This window comes from Paramisgurnus dabryanus, chromosome 10, assembly GCF_030506205.2.
Source record: "Paramisgurnus dabryanus chromosome 10, PD_genome_1.1, whole genome shotgun sequence".
NCBI classification, from domain to species: domain Eukaryota; kingdom Metazoa; phylum Chordata; class Actinopteri; order Cypriniformes; family Cobitidae; genus Paramisgurnus; species Paramisgurnus dabryanus.
Window position 1 is genome coordinate 11,429,939 of NC_133346.1, and position 18,032 is coordinate 11,447,970.

An 18,032-nucleotide genomic window follows, 5' to 3' on the forward strand; every position below is an offset into this window, starting at 1 on the left:
TTTTACAGTGGATATGTACATTTTACCATTTTTAACTCTCTATTTTAAAAAAACGTGGAAAATCTGTAAAATAAAACGGTAAAATTACTGTTTTTTACGTTGTAGCTTCTCATTGCTTTTCGAAATTGAGATTCATTGCAATTAGCAATCTCACAACTAGATGCCGCTAAAAAGACCAAATTACACAGTACCGTATTTTCTGGACTATAAGCCGCACCGGAGTATAAGCCGCATCATTCAAAAATGCATCATTTACACGAAATAACATATATGAGTCACAGTGGACTATACATCGCGTTTATTTAGAAAATTATTTCACAAAATCCAAGCCGGAGAACAGACATTTAATCTGGAAAGTTGTTCAACTAACAATAGCAGGCAGAACAGCAGGCTGAATAGATGTCTGTACTTTAAAGTAATATTATCAGTTATTTATACGATAAACCATAGCATACAGAACTTACCTGGAAAGTAGTGATAGACCAATATATCGTCTGGCCGATATATCGGGACGATATTTGCAAGTTTTATGTGTATCGGCCGGCTTCCGTGTTCGCCGATTTGTTTCCGGCATTATTTACAGACAGAGTGCTGGAAGCCGCAAGCGTTTGCAGGTCATGTGACTAAAAACAACCAACCTTTCCATGACAACATCAAAAGCTTGGCCTAACAGCTGATCATAGCAGAACAAAGCTGATTTTTATTTCTCATCTCTATGGGGCAGTTTCCCGGACAGGGATTAGACAAGTCCTAGACTAAAAAAACTGTCCAAACTGATAACATCTCTTTTTAACAACATTCCATTTTTTTACATAATTTTTATGATTTAAATTGAGTAAGCAAAAGCAGCATCGACTCCAAATATCGACTCGAGAAAATCGGCAGCCTGTATCGGTCATTGGTTAAGGCCGATGAAAAAAAAAATCTGTATCGGCACTGAAAAATCCATATCGATCGATCCCTACTGGAAAGTTGAATAGTCTAAATTAACCGAACAAGCCAACTAGTGAGAGGTTCACAGACTAGTCATTCCGCATCACTGAATCCATTGAATTGCATAAATACAGGAGCAGCATATGGCGGACTCTCGCGGCTGTAGACGGTAATGTTGTCTCTTGCCTCATAAATGACAAATTTTAATCATACTGACTTACAAGGCGCACCTGACTATAAGACGCAACACCAGCCAAGTTCTGAAAATACGCGGCTTATAGTCCGAAAAATACAGTAACTTTTGATACATTAATGTCCCAATAATAAAGCCTAGTTACGATACATGTGTGATATTCCAAGGAAAGATAAAATGGAAAGTAATGATTTATGGATTTCTACTGCTGAATAAAATATCTCCCAAACACTCCCAGACACATACACAAGACACATACAGACTATCTTTCTCTCCCCTCTTATGTCTGCTGGTAATATCACAACTATATCAGATTTCTTCATTAAAATTCTTGTAAAGGGAAATCACTGTAGCTAAATAAAGAAGGTGATAATTCACTACGTGTAGAGAGGCAATAGTGCATATTCACTGTGCCACAACTCTTTGCCAACTAGAGGTCGGTGAAAGAATAAAACTAGATTCAGATGTGTTGATAAGAAGTCATATTAAACTACATTATTATTGATACCCTTCAGGTAGACTGGGAAAGGGAGGAAGAAGTAGAGCTTTAATTCTCTAATTCAAGCAGGACACAAAGAGGAAAGAGCAGAAACACTTCACTTAGATCAGGACTGATATTTCACACAACATCTGTTCTTCATATCACATCATATCTCATCTTTCCCTGGTCACTGTAATGAATAAACAGATAACAGGAGAGAGCTGCTTACAGCACAAATAAATTACAAGCATGTATCTTTGTGTGCTGTTGTCAGATAAATAAGAGGAGTCAAAAGGAGAAAATGTACGGTAACTATGACATGCAATCTCAACCTAACCAGTAGGATTCATTTTGTCCCAAAAAGAGTTTGATTTTGCCACCAAATATCCCAGCGACAATCGAACTAAAATTAAAGGCCCGGTTTCACAGACAAGCTTAGCTTAAGTCAGGACTATTACTTACCTAATTGCCTAACCCTATCATATTGCATTAACTAGCATATAGCGCTAACTCAGCAGTCACAACTTTGTTTTAGCATTGTAACAACATTGTACTTAATTGAATGTGTAACTTAATGTTGGGGGCCAGGCCCGGATTGGCCATAGGGAGAACCGGGAGGATTCCCGGTGGGCCGGTCTGTTTTTTTTGGCCACGAGGGCCGGTGTTGTCATGCCACCGGGATGACGCGTAATTGCGGGTGAGAGATGTCCCCGCCGCTTTATGCACAAGTTGATTGTGTCCCGAGTCCCGACCACTTATTGGAAGAATTCTTGCATTAGGGTTCATTGACATCTAAAACGCATGGGAAACGCAGGACGTGCCGCTGTCTTCTGCTTTTCAAAGCGCTTACTTGAACACGAGTTTTGTTTCAGACGCGTCTATATTGAGTGCGCTTGCCGGCCGCGCGTCTATATTTTAAATAAACTTGAGCGCGTCTTTTAACAAACGGGCTGGTCTCTAAAAGGAAAAGAATTTACTAAACGTATTTTTTTATCCAAGTCATAGATGAACTCTCTATGAATAGTCATTATTCATCGTTTATTGCAAGGAACAAAAATCTATTTGATGCAAAACTCATTAGTTTATTTTAAAAAAGTCGTTTCAAAAGTATATCCATTATGTTTTCTTTTTTTTAACACAATGTACCTTAGCCTACGTTATTTAGCAATAGACATGATCTAAGTACTAAAAAAATAAGATACAGATTTTTTCCATTTGTTTCCAATGCATACTTGATACATCTTGCTTGTGTATTGTATATCAGGGGTTTCCAAACGTTATCAACCCAACAGTTAATCTCAAGACTCACCATTTTTTAGAAATAGAAATATAGAGGAAAACACAAACACATTTGTTTCCTTTAGTTTTTGAATAAGTTTACTTTAGTAATATTATGGTCTTATGGTAGGGATGCATGATTATGGCAAAAAATATAATTGTTTACTGCATTTGCACGGAATATGAAATTATTTGAAAAATACAGTGAATTGCAAGGCTGCAGAGAACAGTGCACTACTGCAGACTTATACTACTGAGGGTTTAAAGATATTATTTTAATAGTCAGTCGTGAACTAAAGTGGGCCGGTCTAAGGCATGAAACTCCAGGGCTGAAAATGAGTCCCACTCCGGCCCTGTTGGGGGCGTACACTATAGAACTATGTGTCACTGTCATTGGCGGCCGGGACTTCTCTTCAGAGGGACGTGATTCACGTGAATTCATGCTACACGCGCGTCAAAAGGGTTGATGATAAAAGACACACATATGTGTGTTTGTGCGTTCGTGCGCGTGCTGCTACACGCGCGTCGAAAAGGTTTATGTAAAAGACGTGTGTGTGTGGGTGTGCGCGCGTGCGCGCGCTGCTACACGCGCATTGAAAGGGTTTACGATAAAAGACGTGCATGTGTGTGTGTGCGTGGGTTTACGATAAAAGACACGCGTGTGTGTCAAATGGGTTTATGATAAAATATGTGTGTAAGAAAGACACTGTGTCTTAAGACACTCACTTAACATTAAACTGATTACACATGAGATTAAATAAGTATTGAAAGTTAGTTTGACTACGAAAAACTGTTATCCAATCATAGCAGTGGGCGTTTACTTCCAAGTCGTCAATGGGCCCGCCCATCAAAACGGATCATTTCTCTAATTAGCCTCAAAACCAGGGTACAAAATGGCCTATTACTTATTGCTTTTGATGTTTTTGGATGTAAAAACCATGCAAACGTCATGAGTAGACCTCAGACAACAGTATAAAACAATACAAATGATAAAGGAAGGGCACCTTTAAAATATCATGTAGCAAAAAGATACAAAAGGGGAACAAAAGCTAAGTGGTACCCTTTCAAAAATACATATTTCTTTCTAAAGGGTGTATATCAATACCTCAAAGGTACATATCTGTACCCAAATGGTACATACTAGGACCTTTTCAAAGAGTACTGTCCCAGTGACAGCTTATGTAAATTGTATAAATAACAAGAATAATACGTAAGTTTAAATATAGATATAGATATATACATATATACATAAATATTCACCATTTATGTTCAGATATGGATACATTGGGTACCATTGAGGTACTAATATTAACTTTTTAGGTGTAAAAGTGTACTTTATGAAAGGGTGCCGCCCCAGTGACAGCTAGGGGCCAATTTTTGACCTTTTTTCTGACAGTGTACATAAACCTCAACACAATAAACTTGAAATACAACAAGGGAAACAACTAAATGACCATATAATCATGAGCAGGATGAGCAACTCCTTTTGACAAGACAAAAAGTTACTAAAATGTGACAACAACAGCAAACACAAACAAAACAAAACTGGCAAGCTGTCAAACCATAAAACCATATAAATTATGTACGTGTACGTGCCAGTGCATAGTGAGAGAGGAGCAAATGGAATTGATACATAAAGCTTCAGTATACTCAACCCAAAAATCTACATCATATTTGTTCAGCACTATTTACATGATTTAAACATTGTTTTACAGTGCACACATAATTTAAAGTTATTAGGGGATTGACGTGTTCACTGATTTAGATGGTTCAATTTATAAATGACCTTAACAGGATTATGAAACCCTGTTTTTCACCAGTTTTTCAACAAGCAACTAAAACTAACATGCTTTATCAGTAACAGTTAGGTTATCAATGAGCCAACAAGTATAATTTTGGTTAAATATCCACACATGGTTTAAATATTAAAGCTTTGTCATTCATACACTACCCATACATAATCACAAAGGTTTTACTGCATGCAAGCATCTTTAAGGACTTGGAATAGCTAAGGTTTATTAATGCGACAGATCTAAACATACACTGACCGGCCGAGCAATGGCTCTCTCTCTTACTCCGTCATAAACTGCATTATCATCCAGACCTGGAATTACTTTCATCTTTTCTCTTCCTCTCAGTCTTACCTGGGGTCTGTACAAAACCTGCTCCTGAAACTCCTCACGAAACAGGACCCTGATCACGGCTTTCATTCTGCTACCAACCACGCTATGGCCCCTTTATACAGTACACAGTCTCTTTAAGCTCTTCAGCAGACGGATCTCAAAGCCGATTTGAGTGATCACATTATGAGAGAGAGAGTGCTTTAACTTTCTCTCTCAAACACTTTCCCACAGACGCATGGGAATCATTAAGAAATGGGGTCGACAGGACATTCAGACCGAACGTCTTACGAGCAAACGTGTACTTGGCCGGTGAGCCACTGTTTGGATGCCAAGATCTGCTTTGTTTTCTCCTTAAATGAACTCCTTGTGGACGACTAGCTCTCTGGCTGCTATGCTAACAAGCAGTTTTTTACGAGAAAAGCTTCTTACATTCACAAAATAGCTGGATTCGGTTAACAGAATCCAGATTTTTGTTCTTGTTTAACTAACAGGTCTGAAAAAAAAAACATGTGCTAAATTCTGTACAGCTGTTACCTTAAAGGGATAGTTCCCCCTAAAATAAAAACTCGGTCATCATTTTCTCATCCTCATGTTGTTATAAACCTGTATGAATTTATTTTTTCTGATAAACACAAAATAAGATATGAACACAAAAGAAGATATTTTGATAAATGATGGTAAACACACAGCTGCTTGTAACCGTTGACTGGATGAAATTCAATGGGTACCATCAACTGTGTGCTTAACATCATTTATCAAAATATCTTCTTTTGTGTTCATCAGGAAAAAAAGAAATTAATACAGGTTAAAAATCAACATGAGGATACGAAAATGATGATAGAATTTTCATTTTTGTGTGAGCTATCCCTTTACGGAGACATTTCTGGTTATTGTGACCATTAAAATTGCTTTATATATATATATAAAATTATACATGGTATAATATCAGTAAATGTTAAAATCTCAAACTTTCAATCTTGGAAAATCTGAATAAACAGATTAAAAAAAATTTTTACATCACTCAAACCATTGTCCATTTAACTTATTCCCCGCCAGCCATTTTTTGAAAAGTTGCCAACCAGCATTTTTTTGTGATTTTCACAAAAGTTTCACAAATTGCCTTCTTTTTTTATTTTATTTATAAACAGACAAATATATCAGATGAAAGAACAGACCCTCTGCTTTCAATAAACAAACAAACAAAAGTTTAATCCTATCTATATTTGTTTCTCTACTTATAAACTCTTATAAACTTGTGGGTATTTTTCTTAAAAAATAAAAAAATTTAGCAAAAAGCTGAAATTATTTCATTTTTGTGAAGGAATTTTGTTAGAGATCAGATTCAGAATGATTATCAAAACATACACAGAGTTAAAAATAGTGCCAGGGGGGCCCCAGTTTTATGAAATTTTATAAAAAACATTAATTTATCTTGAATTCTTTGTAATTAAACCTAAAACAATAAGGCTACCAACCAACAGCACTACTTTGTATAATTTAAAATGTTTTGTTTAATTAAAAATTTTAAGTTTTAAAACTGGTTTTGTCTTAAATTTTCTTTGGGGGGCCATGAAGGAATGTGCTGTACACAAGGGGGGGGGCACACACTGAAAAAGTTTGAGAAACACTGCTCTAAACGATCCCAACCGAGGCATAATGTTGGGTTCACACCAGACGCGTTTGAGGCGTCAAATTCATGTCTACCGCGCGTAGTTGGACGCTTGAATAATTTGAGTGTACTCGCTTCATTCTCACGTGAAAGCCGCACGTGAAATTCTGGTCATCAAGACATTCATGTGGAAATTCGTGTCATGGGAGGGGCTTCTGCGACTCTGCTCGCTTCCTGTAATCATGTCACTACTAGAGCAAATTCCTGATTGGTTAACGCGGCACGTTTTTCCGCCAAAATTCACATTTTTCAACTCCCGTGGCAACGCTCAATTTGCGCCATTCATGCGCACTAGGTGCAAAAATGAGGTGGAATTGCGTCTAACGTTCCGCACTAAACGCCTCATTCGTGCCTCAAGACCTCCAGACACGCGTGAACTGGTCTTTAGATTGACTTAACATTGAAATCACTCGCGCTTGACGCCTCTACCGCGGCTGGCGTGAAAGCAACATAAGGGTCTTATCTTGCGAAAAGATTTTCATTTTCGGCAACAAAAAAAAAATCATCCTTCTCACAGTTGTCATGGAGGGCAAAATTAGCTATACAGACCAAAAACACTTTTTGTACCAGGCTGTAAACATTATTTTCTACTGTAAAGTTGGCCATTTTAACATGGAGGTCTATGGGAATTGACTCCCTTTTGAAGTCTGCCTCTAGCGGCCGGTTGATGAATTGCAGTTTAAATCATTCCCGTATTGGCTTCATTAGAGAGATCGGAAGGTTGCCCCTCGCATAAAACCTCATCATGAACATGTTTTTAATGCAAATGTTTTCTCTTAATTGACGAGATAAATCGTCAATGGCAGAGAAAGAGTTAATATCTTTGGTATCAAAAACAATACTATGATAAAGACCTCATTAGTACTTTTTTCAACATAAAGTACTATTTCTACTTTTTTTACTTTCTCATCATTCACTTTAGTTCAAAAGTTCAAAAGTTAGTTCAAAATAGTTCAAAAGCACCAATCTGCAATGCATGCTTCACAATTTGTATGTAGGCAATGCACAAAATCAACACTTATTGGGTAAGCAAGATTAACAGTTTATTTTGGCTATCTCTGAAACCTCATGGTGTGTGTGTATATGTGTGTGGCACCTGAGGCAAACAAAATTAGCAAGATGCAACCAATTACAGTTGGTGCAGCTGTGGGCAGAGCTGCGCTCTCATGTGAACTGACCTGCAACTGACCTGTGTGTGTGTGTGTGTGTGTGTGTGTGTGTGTGTGTGTGTGTGTGTGTGTGTGTGCGTGCGTGCGTGCGTGCGTGTGTGTGTGTGTGTGTGTGTGCGCGTGCATGTGTGTATAAGCACGCCTAAGGTAAGTTGATAAATTTGCCTCAAAAGACCCTTAAGTTGCCCACTTGAGAAACAGAAGATGAAGGAGCGGTTGCAAATTCATTCAGCACGAGTAAAAGCTTTCTCTGAAGCCCTTCTCCACGGTCTGAATTTATTTCCAGACATTTTCATCAATTTGGTCTTTTTCTATGATTTCCACTATATTTAGTTTTTGTCTTTGTGTCTGCCTATTATTATCTCTGTCCTCTTTTCAAAGACAGAAAAACCACAAATGTCTCAAACTCAGAGTCCTTGGTTTGGTCTTGAGAATATGTGGGTTACGTATTGCACAGATTCCCCAACTAAGGTCTTGTATTCTTACAAAGCACAAGTGATCTCAAACTGACTTAAGGTCAGAACAATCATATATTTTGCCACCCTACACTGAAAACATTATGAAAAGGCTCAAAATGGTTTTCTTTTTAATGCTCTTGTAGGTATGTTTGCTTCTCGTTGCTGTATAAATGCTGAGAGCATCTGAGCTGGTTAAGTTAGACAGTGGTGGCAATTACTGGAGATCAACACGCCTCCAAGCTGTATTCGGGAAAACGTAGAATCACACACACACAGAGCTCAATCTTCGATTCTAGCCACCCACTATTAGTACTAGCAGACGAAATGCAGACAAAAGCTGCCAAGCCTAAAGGCATCAGTCTCATTTTGAGGCAGCAGATTGTTGCAATGCAGCAGAGTTCCTGGATCGGAATATATTTTGGGACTGATATCATATTATGTGTACTGTATGAGTGGAGCATTATTCAGTTACAGATGCATTCAAATTCTTTTCCAAATGTGTGACATGGTCTGTGAAATCCCAATTAAAGTCATTTTGTGATTTACTGTTTTCTACATAAAATCATCCTACATAATATAAATAACATTCTGTAAAATATCCTTTATATCTTTAGCACTGACTGAATATGGCCATGTGAAAGAGTGTGATCATCAATGTGAAATCAATGATTAAAAAAATATTTGATGCTCCTAATATCATAATTAGATTATAAGACTTTAAAGCGATTGTTCGTTACTTTGATCAATGTGATTTTGTAAGAAAAATATCCATATTTAAAACATTATAAACTTAAAAAATAACTAGCTTCCAGTAACGCTACCATCTAATGCTGCGTTCACACCAGCCATGGTAGAGGCATCAAACGCGAGTGATTTCAATGTTACGTCAATGTAAGCACGTCTGAAGGTCTCTCGGCACGAATGAGGCGCTTAGTGCGGCGCATTAGACGCGAATCCGCGGGAAGCGTGCAAGTTGGAAAATCTGAACTTTGGCGGAAAATCGTGCCGCGTTAACCAATCAGAAGCTTGCTCTAGTAGTGACGTGATTACAAGAAGCTAGCGGAGTCATCGAACCCCTCCCATGATGCAAATTTTCGCGTGAATGTTTCGAATGACTAGAATTTCATGCGTGAATGAAGCGAGTAAACTCAAAATGTTCAACCGTCCTACTACGTGCAAATATCTTTACCACTGACTGAGTATAGTCATGTCAAAGATTGTGATCATCAATGTGAAATCAATGATTTAAAAAATCTTTGATGCTCCTAATATCATAATTAGATTATAAGACTTTAAAGCAATAGTTTGTTGCTTTGATCAATGCGATTTTTTTATAAAAATATAAATATTTAAAACTTTACAAAATGTAAAAATAACTAGCTTTTAGTAACGCTACAATCTAATGCTGCGTTCACACCAGCCGCGGTAGAGGCGTCAAGCGCGAGTGATTACAATGTTAAGTCAATGTAAAGACACGTTATGCACGTCTGAAGGTCTCTCAGCGCGAAAGAGGTGTTTAGTGCGACGCAATAAACGTGAATCCGCGGGAAGCGTGCAAGTTGAAAAATCTGAACTTTGTTGGAAAATCGCTCCACGTTAACCAATCAGGAGTTTGCTCTATTAGTGACGTGATTACAGGAAGCGAGCGGAGTCGCAGAAGCACCTACCATGATGCGAATTTCCGTGTGAATGTTTTGAATGACTAGAATTTCACGTGCGAATGAAGCGAGTAAACTCAAAATGTTCAAGCGTTCAACTACGCGATTTTGTAAGAAAAAAATAAATTTTTAAAACTTTACAAACTTTAAAAATAACTAGCTTCCAGTAATGCTGCTATTTAATACTGCGTTCACACCAGCCGCGGTAGAGGCATTAAGCGCGAGTGATTTCAATGTTAAGTCAATGTAAAGACACGTTTACGCACGTCTGGAGGTCTCTCAGTGCGAACGAGGCGCTTAGTGCGGCGCGTTAGACGCGTTAACCAATCAGGAGCTTGCTCTATTACTGAAGTGATTACAGGAAGCGAGCAATGTTGCAGAAGCCCCTCCCATGATGCAAATTTTCACGTGAATGTCTTGAATGACTAGAATTTCAAGAGCGAATGAAGCGAGTAAACGCAAATTTCTTACAAAATCACATTGATTACCCTCAGAAGGCCTATATTTATCCCCCTGGAGCCGCGTGGATTAATTTTACGAATGATGGATGCATATTCTTTAGACTTGAATGAGCTGGACCCTATTTCCCTCTGTTAAAAAAGATTGGAATAGCTAAGACGTTTTAAAAAATATAGGAATGTGTTCATACAGCCTGATCTCACAAGAATTCGTACATATTTTACTAGTTGGATTATTCGTATGAACTCATATGAAGTTAATCGTGCAAAAACGTACAATTTTAATGAAAAAACAACAACAAAACAAAACCCCTAACTCCAAGGTTAATCGTACAAAAACGTACAAATGTGGTCGTATGAATAAATACAAATTAGCCAACTCGTAAAATATGTACGAATTCTCGTGAGATACCACTGGTTCATATGATAACGGATTTACATATGTAACTCGGATGGCTTGAGGGTAAGCAAATCATGGGGTAATTTTCATTTTTGGACAAACTAAATACAAATTTGTACATACTGTACAGTGAAAGCTTATCTAAATTTGGAGTTTCTCTTATATTACAGTCCTGGTGGAGCTTGATGTTCCCATGTTAATAAGTGTGAGGTAATTAAGATACTTCTCTCTAATAAAAGAGGACTCTCTCAAACAACACTGTCACAGTCAGCTGTACAGCACTGATCATTTAACACTGCAGTATTTAAACAGCATGGTGGTAGAAATGCCATGATCATATACTGTCCCTCAAACGTCCATTTTGGTACTAAATGCATTTACATCTTTATCTAAAGGAACAAAAAATTGTACTGCCCAAGTGACCATTTTTTCTACCATGGAACACATGCACTGCCACAATGTATACCTTGAATGCTATATAGATGTCTGTTTAATATAGTATACAGTTGGAATTGAGCCTGTGACCTTAATGGGATTGCAAGCTGCACTCTTCCAGCTGAGCTACAGAAATAGTCTTTGGCGACGTGAATAAACACCAGCACTACAACCCGTCATATCAATTATAATAATGGAGTCATAAAACATTCATTTCCAACATTTTCATTGTTCAATCAGCAGCACATTCATTGTATCAACCGCCCCTCACAATACATATTAATTACCAATAAAACAGCAGTACTTCTGCCCGCATTACTCATGCATGTTGTGTACACAGTGCCATCTGTCAGAAAACCGAAGAGAACGTACAAAGACTGAGTGCGTGCCTCTCACCTCGGCATTGGTGCTTTGGGCGGCTGGTTCTTCCAACGTCAGCTCCATGTGGCCTTCCTCCCTCAGCTGGGAACAAAGAGAGATACACTTTTAGTGGCTATTTAGATCTCCAGCATCATGGACAGCTGCAGTAAATGCATTTGTTCACAAAATGTAGATAAAAATCTAATCAGGAATTGTGCTGATATATTTTATAACAGAACTTAAACATTTGTGACCCTGTCTGTGAAATCCAGGCTAAAGTCTCATAGTCTAATAAAGAGATAGGAGCAACAACGTTTGATTTCATTTACTGATTTCTGTCTTCGACATGACCTTACTCTGTCAATATTAAAGATATCAAGGTTATATTTTCACAAAATGTGGAGGTATTTCAGCTGACAGAGACAAAATTTACAAAATATACAGTAGTTTGCTAAATTTGTCAGAAATACTAATTCAATATCACCTTCGTATTTATTGAAATGTCGTATAAACTCGTATACGGATGTGTCAATACTTTAAAGCAACACTATGTAGTTTTTTTACCTTTAAATAATGTCTCTAAAATTATTTCAGTGATAGAACAACTTTTAACTGGACAAATTGTACTGTTGCTGCAACCTGAGCAGCCTCCTAGCTGCTACAAGCACACTCTGAAAGTGGCAGTGGAGGGTAGGAAACACAGCCCCGCCCCTCCCCCTGCCTGCAGAAGAGTGTCTGATACCAGGCACTGTTGCGCTTTTCAACCACATGGGGGAGCTGTAAGTCATTTTTACATGGAAACTACATAGTGTTGCTTTAACATCAATAGTTTCATGTCCTATGATCTGATGTTGAAAATACTTTAAAGGGACTCATGTCGTTCCAAACTCGTAAGACCTGCGTTTATCTTCGGAACACAGTTTAAGATGTTTTATATTTAGTCCGAGAGCTTGTTGACCCTTCATTGAAAATCTATGTACGGTATACTGTCCATGTCCAGAAAGCTAATAAATACATCATCAAAGTAGTCCATGTGACATCAGTGGGTCAGTTAGAATGTGTTGAAGCATCGAAAATAAATTTGGTCCAAAAATAAAAAAAATTAAGACTTTATTCGGCATTGTCTTCTCTTTCGCGTCTGTTGTAAAGCGCATTAGCGAGATTAAAGTCACGTGACTGCAGTGATGACGTATGACGTGGCTGACGTGTTATCTGGTGCGCCCCAGCTGTTTGTTTTGTTTTTGTGTGCGCCCGGGCTTCGTTTAAAGTCTGAGGGAGACGCACGCTGTAAGTTTGAAAGAAAAAACTTTGCAAACATGTCTGAGGATAACACATCATCCATGTCACTGCAGTCACGTGACTTTAGTCTCGGGCACGCGCTTCACAACAGACGCGGAAGAGAAGACAATGCTGAATAAAGTCATATTTTTTGTTATTTTTGGACCAAAATGTATTTTTGATGCTTCAACAAATTCTAACTGACCCACTGATGTCACATAGACTACTGTGATGATGTTTTTATTACCTTTCTGGACATGGACAGTATACCGTACATAGATTTTCAATGAAGAGTCAGAAAGCTCTCGGACTAAATATAAAACTGTGTTTCGAAGATGAACGGAGGTCTTATGAGTTTGGAACGACATGAGGGTGAGTCATTAATGACAATTTTTTCATTTTTGGGTGAACTATCCCTTTAAGTAATACTTTTTGAACTTGTTCAAAGGCAAAATATTCATTTAAAATGACATGGTATTTATTTAATGAACATTTTATGTTTGAAGTCTCGTTCGAATTTTGCATTTAAAATCTTTTCACAAATAATACATAATGTATAAGGCAGCCCCGCTCTAAAATTCACAAACACAACCCTTATATAAGAGTGCAATAACATCCAACCATACCAGCACAGACATTCACAAACAAACAAACACACATTGAATAAGTGACTTACTACCATTTATAAAGCTGGATGGATGGCACCATTTAAATGATCAAATGTACTAATAGAGTACAGTACATTCTATTATACAAAGTATAAGCACATGCATCTATAGATGTGAAGATGTAAAGATGTTGATGTCATATGAAGATTTATATTAGCTACTGGATGTGCACTGATGTAATACTGCACAGCTATCACAAAGATAAAATATTACATAATACACATTAACATTCATCTTTTATAAATGATCAGAGCATGATTATTAAAAATAAACCAACCTATCTAAATGCTTGTTTTATGTTAGAATATTCTGCATTCTCTTAAACATTAAAAATCAAGTCTGAGCCACTTTAAACTCACATACTAAGGAGTCATTAATCACGTCACTATCAGCAGGTGTTTGATTGACATGTCTTATGCCGTGTTTTATTGCAAGTAGTTGTGTGTCAGCGTTCCTGTGCGCTGGTGCAGAATTCACCAGCTTCTGAGAACAACCAAGCTGTCTGAATACACTGTAGAGTCATTTGTATTCTATGGATATCTACGACTTCATTTATTCCCTTTAATTATACTGTCGTAGGCCTTCTACTCAACAGCACAGACCGGACAAAGCCAAAACACACACACACACAGTGCAGTTCTCTGCATTTTAAGAGACAAATACTGTGAGAGGGATCGCAAAGCTGATCTTTCTGATATATCTATTATTTGTCCTTGACAGCAGCGAGATTAGAAATAAAACAAATGGAGATTTACGCATATGTCTCCTGCAAAAGACTCCACTAGATAAATGTCACCACTTGAGTTACAGAAGATAACTCTGCAGTGTCTCACATCCAAATCTGCTTTTAACTCTTTTCCCGCCGTTGACAAGATATCGTCAATTATAAAAAAGCTTCCCTGCCAATGACGAGTTTTTCAGGCAATCCATATTTCCGCTACTATCCACCAGATGGCGCTCTTACTCAATATCTACAACCTGGAAGCAACCCCTCATGTCAAACAGTTTAAACTCAATATGTTTTGATCATCGCTCTAAAACGGATTTCTATCAAAAGTCTTTCACAAAAATGCAATTATCTCAGCTTTTTGTTCAAAATTTGTCACGTTTTAAGAAACCAACCCATATTTGAGAGGTGATAAAAAGAGAATAAATGAAGATATGATGAAACTTTTAAATTTTTTTATTTTTTGAAAGCAGGGGATCTGTTTTTTTTTCATTTGATATATTGTATGTATATATATATATATATATATATATATTTTTTTTTTTTTTTTTTTTTAAAGAAGAAAATTTTCTGGAAGGAATTAAACTTTTGGGAAAATCTCAAAAAATGCTGCCGCTAGTTGGAAATGTTTATAAAAAATGCTGGTGGGGAAAGAGTTAAAAGTCTAGAGCAGAGATGGCCAAATGTGGCCCGCCAGGCACTTTTGTCTGGCCTTCAAAGCAGTTTGTAATTTTATCAAACAGTGTAGGATTTTGGTCCAGAATGACTCAATTGATGCAATACCATAGACTTTAAAAAAAGATGGACAACGCCCATTCGCTCTCTTCCATTGGTGAAAAGTGAAGTTGCCAAAGTCGCGATACGGCGCTGACATCTTGGGTCTTGAGTCTGCGCAGTAATGATTTCGGGATCAGTCCTGCGCAGTAATGAGCAGGAAGTAAAGCAGTGAAATCAAGGCCCCGCCCTTGCAGAATGCGCATATCACAGCTGTCAATCATGACGTGACACCACTGTTTTTATAGCATTAAATTACTAACTCAAAACAAACGTATTTTAAAAACAAACACTTGAATTGCAATCAGCGTGATAAAAACTGCAGTAAATGACAGAAACCAGCTTCGGAAAAAAGATAATTGAAGTGTAATTAAATTGTTTAGTTGGTCTCAAGTCCCACTGAATAACATGGGGGAGGCGGGGTTTATGACCTATACTGGGACCAGTCACTGGGGGGCGATCGAGACATTTTGGTTTCACTTTTCAGGGCTTGTGCATCACGCTTGTGCAATACCATCAACGTCCTAAAAGTCGCTATTGCGGAAAAACTAAAAAATGGAAAGCTCTGGAAAATGAGCACAGCAGATTGGTAACAAAATAGAAAAATAAACACTTAATGTTGCATTTTTAAAACAAAATGGACAGCAAAATATTTCACAAACATTAGACAGATGCCGGTATGTGTTATTTGCCAAGAAGTATTGCCATTTTTAAAGACAAAAAACTGCTTACCTCTGCCAGCAAACCGATCAGAGGCCCCTTTGACTTCCATAGGAAAAAAGAATACTATGGAAGTGAATGGGGCTTATGATCGGTTTGCTTGCAAACATTCTTCAAAATATATTCTCTTGTGTTCATTATAACAAATACATTTATACTGGTTTGTAACAACATGAGAGTGAGTAAATTATGGGAGAATTTTCATTTTTGGCTGAACTAACACTTAACACTTCCGCCACAATGTACCGTATTTTCCGCACTATAAGGCGCACCGGATTATAAGGCGCACCTTCAATAAATGGCCTATTTTAGAATTATTTTAATATATAGGGCGCACCAGGTTATAAGGCGCATAGAATAAAAGATACTGCAGTCAAACGTTTGACTGGGTTTGTGTTATGCATCCACTAGATGGAGCTGTGCTAAAGGGAATGTCAGATAAAGTCAAACTTTATTAAGCCTTCTGAAAATCCGCGGAAGCGTCCTCGCGCAAGCCGGCCGGAACATTTTGAAATTGACCCGGAGTTTGCCTTGATTCATATATAAGGCGCTCTGGATTACAAGGCACACTGTCATTTTTTTGAGAAAATTAAAGGCTTTTAAGTGCGCCTTATAGTGCGGAAAATACGGTACCTCTTAATGATGTCAACAATTTTCTCATGTCTATTTGCCTCCTTAGATTTTTAGCAGAACAATCTAACCCAAAGTTGATGATCAACCTGTCAGACATAAATTGTTCCCCTGTGGTGGCACTCCCTCGCTAATATCACCCTCAGATATTTTGTACAGGGATTTAATGGAGTGAATTAACAATAAAACCCCAGCAGGAAAAATTAAGATCACATTTTGGAGGAATCCTCTCAAAAATATGTCACTAAAATATAATTTCCAGATTAGAACCAGGGGTCTGTGTGCATGAATGTGCATTGGTGATTCACCTCTGGTGGTGTGGAGGTTGGCTGAAGACCCCCGGTGGGAGAGTTGGAGTTGGTGGCAGTGTGTTCCCACTGCTCGGCCATGTGAACAACCTCCACAAGCTTCTGCTCACAGCTCTTCTGAGAGTTCAGCAGGGTCACTTCATAAAACTCCTGGATATCTGCAGAGACAGGAGGAGATAAATGAGGCATCCATAGAGAACACAGTAAATGTCTTTTCAATACCCGCTAGTAGTTTCCACACATGTTGAAATAGGCTTTGGGATTAAAAACAGCATAATCTCTCACTGGAGGGAGATCAAATTAAATGACGGCAATTTATTTGATTGATGCCTTGGCATCTAAATGAATCCTGTATAGACAGAGAAAAATAATATGTAAACACACACGAGTTCAGTAACAAAAAAGCTGGAAAATTGAGCGGCTGTCACAATAAAAATGTATTCATGTTTCTGGGTCAAACCATGTAAGGAAAGCCAATCTGTAGACTGAACCTGCAAGTCAAAATCAAAAAAGTGGACCTCATTTAGACATTAACTTTTAAGCACTTTTAAGCACTCTTGTACTCCCGTTTCTTTATACACTTCTAATTTCAAGACAAGGCACACAAACCATTATGATACTCAGTGTTAAATGAGGTCAGGAGAGATTGTGGGTCAACGCTCTCACCCGTTCTGCCTCAAGAGATGCTTAACAGAGACGGTGAAGGTAGCCAAATATTTAAACTGGAGTGCAAGCATTCACAGGGACCATCTGTAGTGCTCTGTTGTCTTAATCCAAAAAGCAACGGTTACATTACGACACAATGCGTGGTCGGTAAAAGCAGCAATGCTTTGAATCCAGTTGCCATATGCTATGACAAATGCTACAGTTAAGTGCTGGCTTGTAGAGAGGGGATAAAGAAGCATCTATGAAATTGCATTGCCTATATGGAAATAATCCCATAACCAAACACTCAAAATAACATCCCATAAATCAAAAACCACTATAAAAAGTCTTAATGCTTGGTATTCAGCAGAACAATACATTTATACAGGTTTGTAACAACATGAGTAAATGATGACATATGTTTCATTTTTTTTTTTTGTGAAAAATCGATTTAACTCTTTTCACACCATTGACAAGTTAACTCGTCAATTAAGAGAAAACGTTTCCTGCCAATTACGTGTTTTTCCGGCAATTTGTTTTTCCGCTATTAACCACTAGGTGGCGCACTTACCCAACTTTTTCCAAACTTAAAGGACAAGTTCGGTATTTTACACTTAAAGCCCTGTTTTCAGATTGTTTATGGTGAAATAGAACGGTTTTGACTGAA

At 37.8% G+C, this 18,032-nt stretch overlaps 1 protein-coding gene across 21 annotated transcripts in view; it reads right to left on the reverse strand.

The window, feature by feature from the left end:
• Positions 1-18,032, reverse strand: part of dlg2 (discs, large homolog 2 (Drosophila)) — a 278,208-nt gene that overhangs the window by 238,578 nt on the left and 21,598 nt on the right. For 19 of the 21 annotated variants that reach the window (XR_010529246.2, XM_065259051.2, XM_073816029.1 and 16 more), the window contains exons 3-4: positions 16,721-16,878; positions 11,652-11,717 (exon numbers count right to left, since the gene is read on the reverse strand). Coding sequence is in view for 20 of the 21 variants with exons in the window: in XM_065259051.2 (XP_065115123.1) it covers positions 11,652-11,717; positions 16,721-16,878 (224 nt within the window). In the remaining variant the exon portion in view is untranslated. Of the gene's footprint in view, positions 1-5,029; positions 5,237-11,651; positions 11,718-16,720; positions 16,879-18,032 lie in introns of those variants that run through there. The other 2 variants (XM_065259104.2, XM_065259157.2) reach the window with 2 other exon arrangements.